This window comes from Aplysia californica, unplaced genomic scaffold (genome assembly GCF_000002075.1).
Source record: "Aplysia californica isolate F4 #8 unplaced genomic scaffold, AplCal3.0 scaffold00046, whole genome shotgun sequence".
Lineage (NCBI taxonomy): Eukaryota > Metazoa > Mollusca > Gastropoda > Aplysiida > Aplysiidae > Aplysia > Aplysia californica.
Window position 1 is genome coordinate 1,541,993 of NW_004797316.1, and position 19,848 is coordinate 1,561,840.

Genomic DNA, 19,848 nt, shown 5'->3' on the forward strand with positions numbered 1-19,848 from the left:
CATAGGAAACTGATGTCTTTTGTGACTTAAGTATCACAGACAATTTTAACTAGTTTTTGCCCTAAAAATACAAAATGAATTCTGATCTGGGCCTGAGGAGAGGCAAAAAGAACATCAACTGCCAAAACCATCAAGTTTGATTTCAGCAATCACCGATTTGAAAGAGCATGCAAGACAAAACTTAATATCAAAACCTTTATGGTTAAGCTCACGGCAAAGCAAAAAGTGACAATAGAAGAGAGCGTGTACTGAGAGCCGGAGCTGGAAGGACAGTGAGAGTGTGGGATGTAATGATGCTGAAAACCTGGCAATCAGTGAATCACTGCATCATGGACTAAGTACTGATTTTTTTCAAAATGCTAAATCACAGTACCAGTTTTTAATCAGCAACACGCCATCCTGATGCATAGGCATCCAACATACAGCTTTCCGGGGTTTGAAAATGACATTTCCTCATCACAATTCAATTTGTCATCATGGACATATTCTGACAAATCCGGGAACACCAACCTTGAATATACAATCATCAAGCCTGTTCCCTCATTTACGCACTCGATTGTCGAATGTCAAAACCACTTCCACTAATCGTTTTTATTTTAGCATCAGTTTCTTGCACCGCGGCCTTATCTTGCTGCCGTAGATTTTATTTGTCAAACACCTCCCCTCAATTCCAAAGCCCTGCAGCAACGCTCCTACTTTGAATGAACTTCAATTACTCCAACAACCGCCGGCCGGTCCCTTACTCATGCCGTACCCACACGATGCCAACGCGCCCTACTGTAGGTTCATTGACCGGTCACGATGACGGGCCCGACAATCTAGAAATCGGAGGACGCTAATTCTCTTTTTTGTCATTTTAGTGACAACAGTGAGAGTATCAATTTAATTTGTATGGTGACACTGTTTTTTTGTACACAAACTGCATGTTACAATTTTTTATTAACGGTTACTGTAAATCTAACGTTACGTCAAACTATCACCGGACAATAATCTCAGTGCTTACGAAAGCGAAAGTAGATTTTGATTTTCCCGATGGAGTCTCAGTATCGGTATTAAAACTTACACTTCAGCTAGCAGCCATAGCCGTTTATTTGCGTGAAACGTACTCTCGGACTGGGGAACGCCGAACGTAATAAATGTATCACAAACGCGACCGGTAAAATATGAACTCAGTAGCCTTTTCAGATTTGGTTTTGAATTAAACGGACAGATATTCCAGCCGCAGCAAAAACCCGAAGATAGACAGAAAGAATGAATGGATGAAAGGAAGGAGGAAGATTATCTATCGTGAGTAGACAGATTTTAGCCGATATACACGTGAAAAACTATTGCCGACTGAACGGCACAGATAGACTATGGTCGAGGGTACGAAATGCACGATCTGGCACTTTCTAATAGGCCACAACTTATAGCCGAGAGTTGACGTAAATTCTGACAAGTTACGGAGGCAAGTGCTTATCTCTCTCTCTCTCTCTAACGCAAGGGGTTGATATGATGATGCGACAAGTACGGAACTTTCGGAATGTACGGATTGACACAAAAACAAAGAAGATTGGAAGCACGGCAGAACGGTTTTTTTTTTCTCTTCTTTTTCTTTCGGCGCCCATCGAAAATCCGGTAGTTTTGACACCTTATCGGTATGTCGGTAGAACAGGCCCAAAATCGGTATCTACCGGAAAAATAGGTAGATTTAGGCAGCCCTGTCTATACCAAAACCCAGCTACACCAAAGAAAATCTGGTGGTCCTGCAGATTTCGGATGAAGCGGTTTTCACTGTACATGCATACATGATCCAGAGTCTGACCGCTCAACATTGGGCACATAAATACCTACCTGAGACAGAGCCACACAGAAGATCTGCTGGTTACGGCCAGTGGAAGTGTTAACGCTAGCAATAGGCTCCCCATTCACGTTCCACACATGGAGGAATGTACCAGCACAGGTGGCTATGTCGCCCTGGGGAAGGGAGAGAAAACATCACATCCAAGAGTCAGACGAAAACCTTACTGGCATCAGCCACAGCAACGGCGCATTATGGAAAGTTGTATTACAGTGCAATTTCCAAACCCACTCCTCAGTGCCCACATGACCTTTGGGATTACAGAATATGCGACAGTAAATATAAAACTTTGGTTTGCTTCAATCTCATCCTAATTCTGACGAGAGTTTTGCATGATAAACACATGCAGTTGCATCTTTATCAATTGGTGAAGATGTTGAATTCACAATCCTGTGATCACGAAAACAATTCACTGCTCTGCTGCGTAAAATATAATTACTTGATAAAAATTCTTTACTTTGACTTTCTAATTACACCAGTTTGCAAATGAGTACATGACAAAAGGCAGAGATGGAAATATGTGAATGGTAGCACTTACTTCCCTACTGGGTCTGTAATATGTTTGTTCCAATGGGACCAAAATGCTAAATCAGAAAGAATATGACGCTTTGTAGTTGCATTTAGAAAGAAGAGACACAAGACTTTAACTTTGTGAAATGTTAAAACTCATGAGTATTTTTCTATAGTTAAGACTGACATTAAGACACACTACAACTTACGGAAAACTCTTTTAGACTATGGCTTTGACATAATGAGACACTAAAACTTTCAGCAAACTCTTTTAGGCTAATTTGACTTAATGAAATACTACAACTTACGAAAAACTCTTACAGGCTAAGACTTTAACATCATAAACCACTAAAACTTACAAAATTAAGCTAAGACTTTGATGTCATGACACACTACAACTTACAGTAAGCTCATTGATCGCCACAGCTGCAACTGGTGCCACATGCCCTCTCAACTGATGCACAAACACCAGCCGGCTCATGTCCCAAAGGATGCAGGTTCGATCCCGGGAGCCACTGAGGATGAGGCTGTAAGCAGCAGAGGCTGTGAGGCAAGTGACGGGCTCCGTATGTCCGTACAAAGGCTGCTTCAGCGTTGCCTTGCGGTCCTTGCTAGAATGTTCCCACACATTCACCACCTGAAACCAGAACATACAACGATGAATCAACATTGTCCGTCTCAAAGAATGCATAGTACCATAATCCTTTGAGTGCCGGCTCCATGAGTCTGCAGGACTGTTTGCCCTGAGCTTCTTTTGATCGACTGGAAGATTTACAACATCACACTCTGAGGCATGTGTTCACCACGCAGAAGAGCCTGTAAATGAAGACCCCATTCAGGCTTGTCCTCCTGCCAATGGGGTGAAAACAACCTTGTTATACATTTGAGATCTTGATCCTATGATTCCCATCATGCCAGTCTCTCTGCCAAACAGTAAACATATTTGAAGTATTCCAAACTTTGGCCACTTTAATTGTTAGTACCCTGAAAACAACCTCAGCCCAATCCATATTGTATGTAGCATAGACGCAGGGAGACTCCCGACTCACCTACAAAGACAACTCATAACTACAAACCACAGTAAGAAAACACTTTCTGCCTCTGATTTGTGGCAGGAGGGAAGGTTGAGATGGTTGGGAGTGCATTTGGCAAAAAGCAGGATAGGGGGAAGGGGGTAGAAAGTATATTCATCATTTCTTTTGGAGCCTCTTTTGGACCCAATACATCTGCAAAACACAAATAATAGATAAACATTCTGCAATAAAGTGACATGCCTTAACATTTCAGCACTTGATTCAGTGGCTTGCTATGAGAAGAAAAAATGTGAAAATGGGAGAATAGGAATGTAGTACTTACACAGCTGGTTCCTCCAGTGATAAAGATTTTGTCATTTGGACAAGCAGCACACAGGATCTCTCCATTGTCCAGACCCTCAAACACAGAAATGGCCTGAGGAACAGCAGGAGTTTTGTGACATTTCCTGGCTCGGAAGGGAGCATAACTGGCAAACTTTTTCACACAAAAGCCACAAACTTTTTTAAAACTTAAAAGTATTTCATAACACAAACCTACCACTTTATTACGATTTGTTTATCAAAGGTGAAAAGAAAAATAACACAATTCATGATCACTGAACCTCCAAACTCTATATTCAAAACCTTTAAAAAAAGTGATCAGGCATATGTGAAGACAAAATACTTATGAGTATGCCCAAGTTCTCAAATCTGAGTGATAAACCTTTTAGCATTATTCAGGTTATTCAAGATGCTTATTAATGAAAGAACACCAACTTTCAATAGAACACTGTCGATGATGGAAGTCAAACAATCTCTCCAATTAACCCTTACTGATTCATAAACATCTTTGCAAGGATCCATTAAGTTACATGTTTATATCTGAAAAAGAAAAGACAGTTTGCGCTTTGAATCTTTACAATCCAGCTAAAAGAGATCGGTGTCAGTGCATAAGCCCATTGCTCCCTCACCTTGTCTGAGTCGTACGGTCCGATGCGCACGCTCTGGTCTGAGAAGCCCCAGGCCAGGTACCTGGTGTAGGTGGGAGGTATCAGCACCTTGTTCTGCTCCACAGCCAGGAGGTATTTGTCAGCCTGGTGGATCTGACCAACCGCACCCTTCAGCTCTGGGGGGCGAGGATACAATGTGCATGGGTTATCATTGGCATTACTCAAAGTTATAATAAGAACAATATCAAAGGCTGGCAATTTTTTCTAAAAATACATGTAATATTTTAGAACCTATAAATGTAGAGAATAATGTGAGTGTTGCCTCCTCCTTCCAATTCCAGAGAGCTCAACATTTGAATTTTGACTTATGGTCCCTGCCTGAAATCAATCATTTCCTGAAAACCAAAAGAGAAATCACATCATTTATTTTCTCCGTTGGAGAAATATACCTACATTCAGCACAATAATCAATTCTTATAACTCAAATTACTCAAGTTGAATAAAGTGTTTTCTTTCCTCATTACAAAAGTTAGGATCTGGAGGGAAAAAAAGAAGGGATAATTGCATGTGTTTTCTCACTGGTGTACGGAAATGAAAAGACAAAGGAAGACTACCTTTGACTGGCTGCATGGAAGGCTTCAGATTGTCCACATGGTGGAAGAACAGTGGGTTCACAGGGATGTTCAGCCTCTTCTGTGGGTGTGGCTTCTTGAACAGCTGAAAAATGGAAAGTAAACTGCACAGTCATCATCTTCATTGCCACTACCATAGCCATCTTCTCTTCATCATCTCAAGACTGGAACAACAACAATTTTTTTTATTTCATCTAGGCTTATATCTCCAGACTCAGAGAAATTTGTAAAAAAACACTTAAGCACTATCATTTTTGTATCTCATTCACTAACCACCATTTTGCATTCTTTTCAAAATTGTGGGACGCGGTGGAAAATAAAAATAAATTCAATTGCATTGAAAATTATAGTTTTCACGTATCACAATGGTTTCCAAAAACAGTAAAAATCCCTTAATCTGTCAAGAGGAGAGGAAAAGAATACAAAAAAGAAAGCTAGACCCAGGACTGGCCCTTGTCAAGGTCACATTTACCCTAAGGAATCTTTAAGCATTGGGTTGCATTAGCCCACATAATATGGCTAGAGTTCCTGGATTACGGCAAGCGCTCCAATGTCCAACAATAAAGGATAAGATGTGCACAACTGATCTATTTCTGTTGTATTCATCAACGTCCATCAGTCAGATATTCAGAGTACTATGACACAATTGGTTATCATCTATTTCTGAACAGGACACAGCATTGAGACATATAATAAATTGGACAAACGATTTCATGAAGCATAAGAGCACATAAGAATTCCTCTAATGACAGCAATAGATTCAACACAATTTCAGATCGTTTAGAAGTCAGGTCCCTGTGACCTTGCCTGTCAGGACCAACCCACACTTTGTGGGATATAGTTTCTGGGCAGAAAGACTGAGAAAGCTGAAAAAATAAAGGTCCTCATCAGGAAATCGAATTCACATTTTCTGCCTACAACTTAAGCATGCAACAGCAAAGAACCTAAACCATTACATAACAGACTCGGGTGAGCTCCTTCAAAACAGGCAAAAAAGTTCATTCAAGATAAACAGAATCAAACAGACACAATGACTGTTAGCTAGTGCAGGATAAAAGCAAGACGGACAGTCAGAAACACCAGAAACATCAATGGAAAAAAACCAGGACAGTGTCTGAAAGAAGGGGAGAACATGAAGTGGTGTAACCTACTTTAAAAAAAAAAAAGAAGCATTTTCATACTTGTTTCGGAATCTGGCCAAAGTTATTGATGAAGCCAATGGTGGCATTTTTCTTGAGCGGGTCGTCGATACTGTAGATGTCAACATTGCCTTCGTAGAATAGATGGTGGAACACATTGACCGCATCCACCGCCGGCGGGCCGCACTGTTTGAAGCCAAAGATCAGATCGATCCACTCGTGGAGGTGAGCACTGACGTAGTCACATTCCAGAGCCTGGGAATGAGAGGGAACTAGTCAATTGTGTGCTTGCCTTCAATAAAAAAAGAGGCGACTGGCAGAGAAAGAGGTACCATGGCGATGTATAATGTTGATGCTAACTCAGGGCTTCCACCAGCTGAAGCTGAAAAGTAAGGAAAATTCTGCCGGGGGGTTTGGGGGCGAATCCCCTGAAGAAATTGAAATTTAGTACTTTTAGAGGGTTCAAAATGGCATTTGGGAGCCTGTTTGAAGATATTGCCAACAACCCATACTACCTATTTTTTCACCAAGATTTTGTCTTGTTTGATTTCTTCACAACATATCTTTCCATTGCTGGCAATGTTTAAAAGCAGGTTCCTCTTCCATTGCTACAATAATTCAATTAATTTGTCATTGCACCATTGATAGAAAGCAAACCTGGGAATACGGAATAGATATGCACCTCCACAATAGTTACCCAGCGTATACCTTAATTTTCACGTCTGAATGTCGCATGTCACAACCTCGGAACACCACTTTGAATAATTCTTGATTTTAGTAGTTTAAGAACAAATGTCTTTCATCACGGCCCTTTTCGTGCTCCCGTGCTATAGAATCTTCGCACTAATAATTTCTCTAGACCTAGACAATAAATTAGAAAAAAAAGTTTCTTTCTGACAGTAATTTTCTGTCTAAGATCACATGTCAATATACTTGATCAACGCGCAGATTTTCCAGCCGCGGCAAAAATCCGAAGATAGACAGACGGAATGAGGGAAAGATAGAAAGGAGGAACGTGGCATAAAAAGTACCACAGATTTTGATCAATCTACATGTTAAAAAAGTATTGCTGACCAACCCGCAATGAACGCAAGGGGCATAGCGGAATAATGTCCGATTGCAGGAAATGCGCAATCTGGCAGGTTTCTATAACATTAACTATTGCAGAGAGGATTACCGTAAATATCAGTAACTTCTACAAGACAATACGAAGTATGAAGGCGAGTACGGATCTTTTGCTACGGAATTTCGGTAGTAATACGCTGTCGCAGATTTTTACAGAGGGAGTTGATAATGATGGAGGAACAAGTACGGAACTAGCAGAAAGTACGGATTTCCGTAAAAATACGGAAGAGTGGAAGCACTGCTAACTATGGAGATAAACAAAAATATTCATATGCTAGAGGTGTTTTAAAGAAATACAATTTCAATGGAAATATAAAACTGTATTACTCTTTGTTGGTAGTATTGGAAGTTCCATTGAGATTTTACGTCTTAACAGCTGATGAACTTTTTCAGAGACAAAGAGAAGTACACAATAACGGCAATTCAGTGTTGGCAAAATCAATTTAGAGAAATAACAAGAGGAGAAACGTCCGATTTATTACCAGATCCTTTGGAGAACCCATACTACCAGGCAATTCAAGAGAAAGATATCTGAATCTCCTCATCTCTCGTCTGCAGACCATTAGCTCAGTACCACGCCATGGCCCCGGTGATCCTGGTTCAAATCTCAAGTGGGCTATTTCATATTTGTATCACGGAGGAGATTTTATGAATATTGACCTACCTGGCTCAGTTATATTAAAAGGAAATAAATTTCGAGGTCCAGCCTCTTAAATAACTATCCATGTTGTACCAAACAAAAACTTCTACACTGTGAGAACTATCACACTACATGTAACGCTTCAGTGAGCGGAATACGGCATGAGATGTTCTTGTACACTACCTGTCTGTGCACTCGGATGAACTCTCTTGGGTCCCCCTTGGCCCATGGAGGCAGGATGACATCACCAAGGGCTACACCATTCTGCTTGGCACCTGGAACAGAGAAAACATGACCATGTGGTAAAGGTTATTACATGAGACGCATAACATTAATTGTAACAATTAAAACAGCTTCTGTACTTTCCTCAACAGCTCTATAGGCCACTGAGTAAGGAGCAAGCGCTTTGAAACTCAGATATGCAGTACATTAAAAAAATTGGACTGTCTTTTAAAAAAAATATAACATGGACAGAACATTTTTAAAAAAAGTTAAGAACTACCACTGAGGTATCGATGGGCTTGATATATTTAAGTAGCTCACCGAGGTCAAAGTTGTTCTTGTTCAGCATAAAGTCGGGAAGATAGAAAAACTCTGGAATGAGCTCCTTCACATCGGCCATGTTGTTCTTGGATGCAGACAACCAGTTCTCTCGGATGCTATGGAACATTCGGTCAGCCAGGTCAAAGTGACCGCCCTGAGAATAAATGATGATTTCTTAGATAGTGTTTACAAAACTAACAAGACATGATTACAGGATGGAATAAAAGAGACAAAAACAAGTAATGAAAAAGAGGGGGTAGGGGGAAGGGGGCATTGTTCCAGGAAAGAGGTGAAAACACAGAAGGAGTTTCAAAACATTATGCTACATTAAAAACGAACTCGTTACTTTTCTGGTTTGAACATAAAAATACGCTGTTAACACAATACTGCCACTAGCAAGAAGGTCCAATTCCACAACTACATTTCGATTACTATACTCAGCGGCAATAGAAACTGTCCACCTGGAAAGAAGCCAGTATTGTGGCTTTATTTGACATAAAAAAACACAAACTGACACAGACATATTTTAAAGTATGTCAAGAAGTGTTTTACCATTTACTTCTTGATCAAGTGTGGCACAGTGTTGAGCACAAACTTGTACCCCTTGATTTCAAAATTTCACGTCAGTAATGAGCATTGTAGCCCTTTGCAATGATGCAAGCTTGGCATGTTCTGTGCATTGATTGAGTCAGTTTTTTGTTTCTTATTTTATTTAATTGTTGTGGCAGTCAATTCCACTCTTGAATCAAAGCTTATCCCAGTCGTTGCACAATCTTACTGTCGTTTTGGGAGCTACCTTTTAGGCCAGGTCAGTTCATGAGTAATTATTGGAAAGATGGCAAACGTTGGTCATTTCAGGGCCGCCTTGCTCGATGTCCGAATGTGTTTTAATGCCGTTGTATCCTTCTATCGCTGATACTCTTTCAGCGTTTGTATGAAATTGGAGTGCAGAGCTGGTTGTTGTGAGAAAGAGACCTCAAAGATACCTGAGCAGTGTTTGTCTGTCTTCTTGGGCGGTATCGACCTGTGGTCTGCCTGGTCTTGGTCTGTCAGGTGTAACTCCAGTGTCTTGGAACGAATCTTTCAGGATATTGATGGTAGAGTGGGAGTAATGAAGCATTCGCGCTCTCTACGGGCCGATAGTATAGCTTGGAGTGTTCAAATTGTCTAACAGCGCGCCTCGGGGCTTAACTTTGGCATCTTGTAAAGCAATTTAAGTTGACAAAAGCCAGCTGGAATGTCTATCTAACTTGTTTTTTCCGTTCTAAAATCGCTGATGTGTTGATCTAAACACAATTTTGACGATTTCATAATTTCGGTGGAGCTTAAGTCGCAAAAATGTGAGTCACGTGACCACAAGGTTAAATTTTTGTTCAGGAAAAAGATCAGCGTAGAGTCCTCGTTGGGTACATGGCGTGATGTGCAAAATTTCGCTCACTTACTCAAGTGAACTAAGGCACAATTACAAAAAACAAAGTGGAAAGTTTCTATTGCCGCTGGTTATATAAAAGGAACTGCCAACAGCATGAAGTAAACATACTAAACAAAAGAAAAAAATAAAGAAAAAAAAGCAAAGGAAGTGAATGACACTAAGCCTCCTGCCAGCCTTCTTTCACATAGCAGAGATCTATTATAGGCTCGAAATATTTACTATGAATAGAGAGTGCTTCTGTGCGAATGATACAAGCACATTTTCAACATCAAAGTTGTGCATAGCTTATGGGGACAAAAAATAATCCTTTTTTTACCCCTCTGCTTCCCAAAAGGAGAGAGAGGGAGCTCCATTACAACACAGAGACACTTTAAAAAAATAAACTTTCTAACTGGGAAGAATAAAACATAATTTTTTATTTTTCTTTATTCTTTCAGATTTTCTTTCCCCCTTTTGTTTCCATTTTCAGTACCTGTAGCTTGAGAAAGTGCTGAGTGAATGGCTCCATGCGAACAAGGTAGGAGGCCACAATCATGGCAGAGGAGTAGTGAGTGCCGTAGTGGTATGGTGGCGTCTCTCCTGGGGGAAGAAGAATCAAACCATTGAAATAACCTTCCTTAACTCTTTTTGTACAAATCCACAATACCCTTGATACCTGGAGCCACAGCCAGGTCAATTCATGATGTATTGTCCAAAGGATCTTTCTTTCATTATTTCCTTTCTTCTTCTTGCTTGTGCAACTTCTTAATCATAACTTAAAATGATTACTCTCAATGAACATTTTGGTAAACTCTAATCAGTCCAAGATTACCACCCACTGTCAAGAAGAAAATTGGTCATCTTTGACAGACGGTCCTCTTGGACAGTGTAATTATGATATAGAAAAAAACGAAAGGGGGGAAATGGGAAGGATTTGTATATGTTGGGCTAGTGGTGGTTAGAGCAGGTTTGACTTTACTCTTTTCTTTTGTTTTCAATTCGATATTTAACTGGTCTACTTTAATTCATAAAATAGATCCAGCCACACCCCACACTACATTCAACCTGTCACATTTATGACATACTGGCCTTTCACAAACCTAGAAAACCCTTAAACACTGAATAAAATACATTCCCACCCAAAGACCCTTTCATATGGAAAGCCTTAACAAATAAACTTGACACACTTCCGAAAAAAACAGAGTCTCGTACATGTTACAAAAGCAGAAATCCCATAGAAAAGCTAACCTTAACATTAACTCCAATGACCACCAGATGGGTTCTCAAATTTCTTTTCCTTCTTCCACCAATACAAAAAAAGACAATAAAATTTGATACTGGATTTAATTTCCATTCTTACTTCAGTAATACATCACAAGAACCTTAAAACATTTCTTCTCTCTAAAAGAAAATGTGAAGTTTCTGTGATAAAAACAAGGCAGGCATTGGATGTACTATCTATGTAGTGCAAAAATGTGCTTAGCCCCCAGGGCGGTGCCACTGACTGAAGTGTCTTTAGGTCATTCCCAAAGGGGGGACATTTCTCGTTATAATGCACAGTAGAATTGTAAATGGGCAGATCCAACAAAGTCTCATAACTGTGCCTGAACTACAACAGGGAACTGTTGCCTTTTCTTTCCTAATCCTTACTATCGTCATTTTCCTCTACTTCTTTTGTATGTTCGTCACACTCTTGTGAACCGCTGTTTCAGGGGTGCCTTGATAGTTGAAGCAGACTTTGTGCTGTTGAAGCTAGAGAGGTGAGCAGAGTAAGTCTGATTCCCTGTTAGGACTTCTCAGTTGACATCCACCCCTTGGTGCTCATATGACCTTATGCAGTTGCGAGCGCCGTAAAACCTCTACTAAATCTTTTAAAAAATCTAAAAATGTGCTTACCCTGTGGGTCGTCCCACTCGTTGTATCTCTTCATGAACTGTCTGAGCCGATCAGGTGTCTGGGCTCCCATGGGTTTGGACAGGTCCCGGAAGTTGGCTGCTTTGTTGAGATCCAGCTCCTGAGGAGTTGAAGAAGTGAGACTTGTGAGTGTCAGTTAACTCCTTCTTTATGCATTCCAGTTGTGTTGGTTAAAGATAGACCTTATTGCATGCAGCATTGTCAGATGACTTGGTGCTATAGCCACCCATATTCTTAGTCCCCAAGTCAACTTAATACTTCGCACAATCTTTACCTCCTTCGCATTCTATTAACTTTTAAATCCAGGTAGCCTTTCCATTTTCACACATTCTGAGGGGGTCGCACACTTATTTTACCAAAGAAATGATAAGTTACGATGATTTCTATGAATGCACTCAGTGCGCTACTTTAAAACATTTCGTGCGTGAGGTTATTAAGTGTCACAGACACAAGGGAAACAATACAAGAAAATAAATGGCAGACTCATAAAAAATATAACCTGTAGTATTTTCAAACCTCCCTAAAATATCGAAGTTTGGGTGACTGTTGCAGTTTTCCAAAACCATTCTGTATATTTTTGCTTCGCAAAAGCTGGAGAAACCATATTGTCAATCAGTTCAGAGGAAGGAACAATAAAATATATCCCCTTTTACTTACAGGAGGAGCGAATGTAAATTTCTGGGTGTGTTTGAACCAACAAGAGTACGTACGTCTGAGTCATAGTTAGCAATGATCCAAGGGAAGACTGGGTACTGCATCAGGTCGTTGTACGAGCGTCCAGCCAGAGTGTTCAGGTGCATCAGGTACTGGAAGTTGCTAATCTCTCCTTTCTGGAATCACAACAGAAAAGAATAACTGCAATTATTCGAGTGAATCTTTTTTTTGGTGTGTTTTAAGAGAAGCAGTTTGACAACATGATGGTAATTTCAGGTGGGTACAAGCTAAGGCAAACAGTCAGAAAAAAAGGGAAAGGAAACAAATAGGACATACCACAGGCACCCTCCAGTCATCCTCTTACCCAAGAGAAAACTTGGGAAAAACTAAAATATAGAGGAAAAGACAAACTAGAAAAAAACTTTAATGAAAGCCAAGGAGACAATATGAGTGTAAACTAGAAACTCTCGATGACCACACAAACATGAAGGAAGACTGACCCTGATCAAGGAACGTTTTTTAATATTAAAAATGTCTCCAGGAGTAATACATCAAAAAGACACTCAAATTATCTATTTCTACTTCCAGTACCAGAAAGGCTCTGGGCATCAAAACTTAGATCCACGACTACATTGGTTTTTAAACCAGAGAATCTTTGATCTAGGACAGTGATCAGCCAGCAATGACTGGTGTATTCATAGTGAACTGAAAACCCCCCCATCAAATCAAAAGAACATGGACTTGGACACCTGGTTCCACCTTGTAGAGAACCTATGACACTGTGGTGAACCTATGACATATGGCTGCATATGCCGGGTCTATTATTTGATAAGTGTTTTACTGCGCTCACAACTGCATAAGGTCATATGAGCGCGCGGGACACAATAAACTTTTTCAGTTGATAGGAAATTTTGAATTTTGCCCGAGATGCGGCCGAAGCTTACTCTTATCGATTTTAGATTACCAAGGGATCTTTAATGTGCACAACTTGCACATGGGCTCTCCAAGATTTTTAGCCCTCGTCTGAGAAGGCTAGGTGTAGATCTTTCCTACCACAAGATCAGAGGTGTGGCTAAAAGACAGCAGTGAGAGGGAGCCAAGGCGTAGCAGTAAAAAGGCCGCAGAAAGAGTCCGGAGTCCAGAGGAGGGGGCAAAGGGGGTGAGGAGGTGAGGGCAGAAAGAGGAGATAAAAGCAGATGACAGCACATTGCTAGAGAGCAGGAAAAGAGGTGAAAAGAGACAATCTTAGAAAAGAAAATTTTTCCGTCGCTACCCAGATTCGAACCCGCGACCTTTGAATGAGAGACCAACACCTTAACCATTAAGCCACGAGAGCCCCCTTAAGCTGGGTCTACAAGGCAATGATGAAAGGTAACAATGACATAAAAACTATACCGTCAGAGGGAAGATGCTAGAGAAATGAAAAAACCCACAAAAAACAAAACAAATCATAATTGATATTTTGAGAAATACCTCCAATAAAATGGGATTCTAACAGAAACATTCAGATAGACATAAACAGAATAGGCTCTGGGGTAGTAATTTTTTTTTTTTCTTGACCATCAACAACCATAACAGTGCTACCAAATTTTAGATACATCTCCAAATTTTTTTCCTTACCTCCCACCGCTGCGTGACAGATTTTTCTCCAATCAAGTTGCTGATAATTCCACCTCTGAAAAATAAAAATTTTTAATTCATTTTAAGTTGTTATATTAACTCTATTGATTCTGTACATTCTGGTCTACAGGAATGGGGTCACTGAGATGGAAAGTGCAGCAGGCATTGATTTCTGTGAGCCAAAGGGAAGAAAGAAAGAGGAGTAATAGTGGGCTGAATAAACGATGCAATGGTTAGGTTCACCTTGAATGTACGGAACAAAAGTTCAGTTCCTGTTTGGGGCAGTTTATTTTATCGCATATGTCTTTCAGCTGGACTATTGCTTAGTGGGTTGGCCTAACAGACAGGGTTGAAACAGCCTACTTCCTAAAAGACCAAATTATGTGGATGGGGGAGAAAAATTCACAATTAAAGATTTACCATGAAAGAAAATCCAAAACCCATGACATTAACCGAAATCACTGCTGTTTAGATAATCCTCAGTGTTGTGAGGTAGACGGAGAAAGGAAAACTGAATAGTTCAATAAACTGAAACAACAACATTCAGCCCTATCAGTGAAAAAGAAAAAAATCTCTTAGCTCAGGGTCACAGTACAGAACTTACAGGAAATATGGCTTACAGCCAACCAGGAAAGGAGTCAAACCAAGCAAGTTTTAGGACAACTCAGCACACATCTCCTTACATCTCTAACGTAATGGTACCCGCCACCTAAATGATCTAAACTGAGTCAAAGTGAGGTGTAAAACATTTACAATCGGTCAGTATGTGTCCCCACTTACCCAGTCTCCACTTTAGCATTCTGTCTTTGTCCAGAAACTGAGTGTTGAGCGTTGTCTGTCATGGCAGTAGCCACAGACAGGAATCTGGAACATAAGAGAAAAACACATTTTTTTCAGTAAAAGTATTAATAAAATAAGCTCCTTGTTTGACCACACATATGAAAAAGAATTGGTTTATTATGGTTTTTAAAAAAAAGCAAATTGATACAACAACAGCCATTTACTGCTGGGAATAGCGTGATCACCAGACAGAAACAGCAGATAAAACAAATGAGGTACAACCTACCAGTGGCGCCCTTAGTTGCCTACTTGTATAAGACAAAGAACCATCACATTTCCCCATCATCTAGCACTTGACAACATCAGAGCTACCCTACCTCCCCCCCCCCTTCCAGTCTAAACACTACTCTATGAGACAACAGAAAGTTTTAAGCCATTAGACAAAAGGTTGAACATCAATGGACCAATCAATTATAGTAAAAACAAAAACTTAATTCAAGCGGTATAAAAGGTTTTCAAACATTTCAATATGTGTGTTTTAAAAAATACAGTGAAAAAGAAAAGGTACTTTTGAGTCCCATTGCACATAATGCCAACTTTCAACCCATAAAGCACCATGCAGAGATATATAACCAATCTCCCTTTCCCTTCCTCTATAAACACTTACTTTGCCAGCACTTTGTTCCGAATCTTGCGTGGGAAAGCTAGAAGGTGGTTGCGGCCGTCACCAGAAAAGACTTCAATTGCAATTGGCTGCAGCAGGTAGCGACGTTTGTGGACCTCTCGGATGTCATCATAGGCAAACCGGCTGTACCTGAGGGTAGGGGGGAAAAGAGAGAGAGAGAGAGAGAAGTCCAGTCAACTCCAGCCGTATCACGTTGGGATTATGGGATTGCAAATTCAAAGCTCACTCACTGATGTGAACTTATATATTCATTTCTCATCAGCATAAGCTAACGTTGACATCCTGTGTCTCAACTTTGTAATTACCACTTTCTGACAAGGTCGTATTCTCTGAGAGATCAATAAAGTACTTATCAAATTTACCTTTTTTTAATTAGCGTAACTCCCATCTAGCCACAAGGAGGTCTCTTCGAAAACAACAGTACAAAGCCAAGGGATTATAACCAAGGGACTAAAGCAACGAAGGAAGTAGGACAAATGGTGGAGCCAATACATAAAATTTAATATTAAATCACATGCACATCCCAGCAGAGATGTTTCTGTGTTTTTCTACAATTTAAGTGGTTACACTCCCTGCTCTTGTGCATGGGGCCTATTTCTTACCCCTCAACAACAGGTAAGAAGGGAGAGTGAGTAAAGAATGCATTACTTAAAGACATAAAATTAGTTTCCTTCCGTCAAAAGACAGAAGAACCCCAGAGCAGAAAATTCATGCATTTTCTCAGGCAGGCAAAACTATCAACTCACGAAAAAAAAAGTTAGCATGGCAGGTCTGACTATCAGGTTCACCATCACTGATCTTCAAACAACAAACAGCCATCTTTCCTCCTCTCTCCCCTCACCATTTCAATGTTTTGCAAAGACTTAGACATTACATTTCACCCAACATACACATTCAATACCTAAACCAGGCCCAGTTCCTTTACTCAATCAAATGAGACGGAAAAGCAGCAATTTAATCTGAGAAAAATGAGAAGATAAACAGTACTCTGAAAAACACAAAACACAAAATGAGACAATGAAAAACAAAAATGACGATTAATAAAATCATAAAAACTTACATTCTTTTCAGGTTCCCGCCTGTTCCCATAGAGGACTTTGGAATGATCGGGTCGTGGATTCTGCACAAGAAACAAGGAAAGGTCTCAATAATTGCCTGCTATGTTTTGTCAAAAAAATTATGTTTCTTCATTCATTTTACACCACAAGTTCTCACTTTCCGTTCAAAAATCAAAAGTGTTTCTCATAGAAACAAAAGTAAGCTGCCAATTCTTCTAGTTAGCGAGCACTGTATGTTCAGGCTGTGAGTCAATGATGACAAAATCCTTCAATATAACCCTTAGCTTGCATGAATGATACAGCTGTAATAGTAACTAGATTGTCGTAATAGTTGTTTTTGATCCATTGGTTCAGTTAACCAATTAACTGCTGATTGTCCAAGATTGTTTGTGAGAGCAAAAATTTTTTTTAAATTACCTGACAACAGGCAAAAACAGCTGAAACTTCACTACAATCCAAGATATAATAAGAAAGAACTTAATTATTCTGAAATAGAATCTGTCTTATGGCTGCTAATAGTGATATTTAACTAACTCTATACTCACAGTAGAAAAAAAGCTTGAGAACAAATACTACTTCATAGTCTCCTACCAGTCTCTCTCACCCACACACATTAAAACTTGTACAAAGATAAGCAAACTCCCATATACGAAAAACAAAAATAATTTGTAGTAATGAAGTGTAGTTTGATAAACTATACCTGACACAGGGTCAATGAAAACAAAGCGTTAACTTGAACCAATCAGACTTACTCGTATGGCAGAGAGTCAATATCCTTTATCTCCTTTGTTTTCAGCAAAGTGAATCCGTCAATGACATAGAAATGCTCCTTTCCAAACAGTAGCAGTCCTTCAGCCGTGTCCAGCCCTTGTATGCGCGCACAGCGGAACATGTGGCTGATCTGTTAAAAATGTAAAAATAATTCCACCATTATTGATCTCATTGAGTAATCTGGGGTACATCGGCATTCATGCAAACATAAATACATACATAGAAAAAGTTATTGACTTTACATATTACACAATATCACATCAATACAAATCAACATGCAGCTGCTGGTCACCATGAAACAGCACTCTGTCTTTTAAAGCGGAGATTAATATATGTCTTTTTTTGAGAACACACGCCAATGACTACCCACATAAATGATGTGTAATCAATATATGACTGACAGTATTTGGAGTCTGAACTCGCTATGCACTCAGCTTCGGGGGACACACACAGGCATACACTTTTAAACGGGATGATTAACTGTATCTGTTAAAATAATAATGTCTTTGGTGTCTGTCCAACCTAAACCAAACATTTTACATATTTATGGTAATGAGACTATGCTTTCTTAGAAGACAGACACTTTGCCATGAGATGTTAAAGATTACGATGGCAGCATTAGTTAAGTTTTAGTTCGAGACACAAACTGACTTAATAAAGGTGTAGGCAAAAAGCAAGACAAATAAAAGAAGGATACAAAATAAAAAATAGGAAGATACGAATGGAACCCTCCAAGCAACCTCAGAGGAACCCCCTAACCAGCCGCCTACCTGTTCCTTCTCCCCGATGAAGTGCAGAATAGTCTGGTTATCTGCCTTGGTAGCTGGGGACGGAGGCACATCCGAGTTGTTCTCCCCTGCTGGGTCCACCACTCCCTCTCCCTCGGGTCGGTCCACCAGACTCTCAGAGCGGTCAAGTTCTACGCCGTGACCGCTGTCCAGCTGACTGAGATCTTCACTGTCCTCATCCTCCCCCCCAGACTTGGAGCTAATGGAGCGAGGCAGAAGTTTCTTCAGGTTGTTCACATCTGCAGCACAGCAACAGCAAAGTTTTCAGTCAGGACAGGAGAAAAACAATAAAGGCCCCACGAACAATAACAATACATAACAAAAAGTTTAAGCACAATCAGACCGTCTGTATGTATTAAAAATTGTGTTTTTTATTTCTATGCTACAGTGCCACAGGTTTGTTAACACATGAAATATGATATGTTCTAAGTTTTTTAGTTCTTAAAAACTATTGTTACAACCCTCAGACTTCAAACATTTAAGACTAACAACACCCCTGCACTGACCATCAGGAGATCCGGAACTGACGTCGTTGTCGCTGGAGATGAGGTCAGTGTCTAGTGTGCTCTGTATGGGGGCAGCCTCCATACACAGGATGCCCTGAGGCCAGAAGTGCTCGTAGTACTCTTTGCTGTCCAGGCTGATGGCGATCTTGTACCTCAGAGGCTGGAACACAACAAGATATCACATTCAACATAAATAGACTCCAATGTGCCAGCCAGCTTAGCGACAGATAAAATAAGGTATCATCTCTTTTTGTTTGTTTGAGTAAACAAAAGCACATCAACACACTAATGGTCATTAAGTGCAGGGAAAAATTAAGACAGACAAACAGAAACTGCAGATTGAAAGAAAAGAAGTACGACCTACCAGTGGCACCCTCCAACCCCCTCCAGTATTATCTTTTTTGAGCTTTGTGTTAAGAGAAGCACATCAACTAAATATGTGTCACGATGTGGAATTAGGCGCTTGTCCTGTCATTTGCCTTGCTTTTGGTGAAAAAAATATCCATCAATGTTGAATAGGTTGAAATATTTGCGATTGAGGGGGAGTCAGGGTCGCCTGGTTTCAGAGGTAAAACTAGCAAGAAAATGGGTGCCAAAATTTGGGAATTTGCTTAGATTGAGAGTCCTTGGAAACTGAAAATTTACATTTTTTGTGCTTTTAATAAATGTTTTTCAATAAAATCCATACCGAAATGTGTTTTTATATGGATGTGAAAGGTGTTAAGACAAAAAAAAGAAAATAAGAAAAAAATTGCTGTTTGGCAAAAAAACATCGTCAATTTCTTTGATTCCATTATTTTGACAAGCGCCTTATTTCACCACGATGCCTCACATATCATATGTCTGTTAGAGCAAGGCAAACAGAAACATCACAGGGAAAATAAAGAAGTTGGGCCTACCAGAGAACCTTCCAACCATCTGATTACTATCTTTTTTCAAACTGAGTATCAAGTTTGAATAAAGAGAAGCATGTTGACACAGTAATGGTCATGCTGCGTCCGATACTAGTTACAACTTTCTTTTCATTTTGTGCTGGTTTTTGCAGTTTTTAAAAAACTATTCCCGGTCCAAGTTTTTTAGTATGATTAAGCCTTTGTTACCGCAATTTAGAAGTTGGAGGCAAACTTTTGGGGTTATAATGAGACATAGAGCACCAGGTTTAGGTGACAGTAGAAAAAAACTCAAGGAAATGGTGGAAAAAAACTCAGTGTTTAAAGAGTTAAAAAAAGCACACAAAAAAAGAATGCCACATATATGAGAGATTGGGCA

The 19,848-nt window shown here is 39.9% G+C and overlaps 1 protein-coding gene across 4 annotated transcripts in view; it reads right to left on the reverse strand.

Moving 5' to 3' along the window:
* LOC101849526 (WD repeat and FYVE domain-containing protein 3) overlaps positions 1–19,848 on the reverse strand; it is a 129,632-nt gene that overhangs the window by 12,537 nt on the left and 97,247 nt on the right. For all 4 annotated transcript variants that reach the window (XM_035968223.1, XM_035968222.1, XM_005092446.3 and 1 more), the window contains 18 exons: positions 18,580–18,739; positions 18,056–18,312; positions 17,267–17,415; positions 16,517–16,576; positions 15,439–15,585; positions 14,772–14,855; positions 13,992–14,046; positions 12,428–12,547; positions 11,700–11,817; positions 10,297–10,403; positions 8,393–8,546; positions 8,033–8,124; positions 6,127–6,339; positions 4,928–5,030; positions 4,335–4,489; positions 3,707–3,799; positions 2,754–2,987; positions 1,834–1,956 (listed from right to left, as the gene is read on the reverse strand). In XM_035968223.1, coding sequence (XP_035824116.1) covers positions 1,834–1,956; positions 2,754–2,987; positions 3,707–3,799; positions 4,335–4,489; positions 4,928–5,030; positions 6,127–6,339; positions 8,033–8,124; positions 8,393–8,546; positions 10,297–10,403; positions 11,700–11,817; positions 12,428–12,547; positions 13,992–14,046; positions 14,772–14,855; positions 15,439–15,585; positions 16,517–16,576; positions 17,267–17,415; positions 18,056–18,312; positions 18,580–18,739 — 2,424 coding nt within the window. The remainder of the gene's footprint in view (positions 1–1,833; positions 1,957–2,753; positions 2,988–3,706; positions 3,800–4,334; positions 4,490–4,927; positions 5,031–6,126; positions 6,340–8,032; positions 8,125–8,392; positions 8,547–10,296; positions 10,404–11,699; positions 11,818–12,427; positions 12,548–13,991; positions 14,047–14,771; positions 14,856–15,438; positions 15,586–16,516; positions 16,577–17,266; positions 17,416–18,055; positions 18,313–18,579; positions 18,740–19,848) is intronic.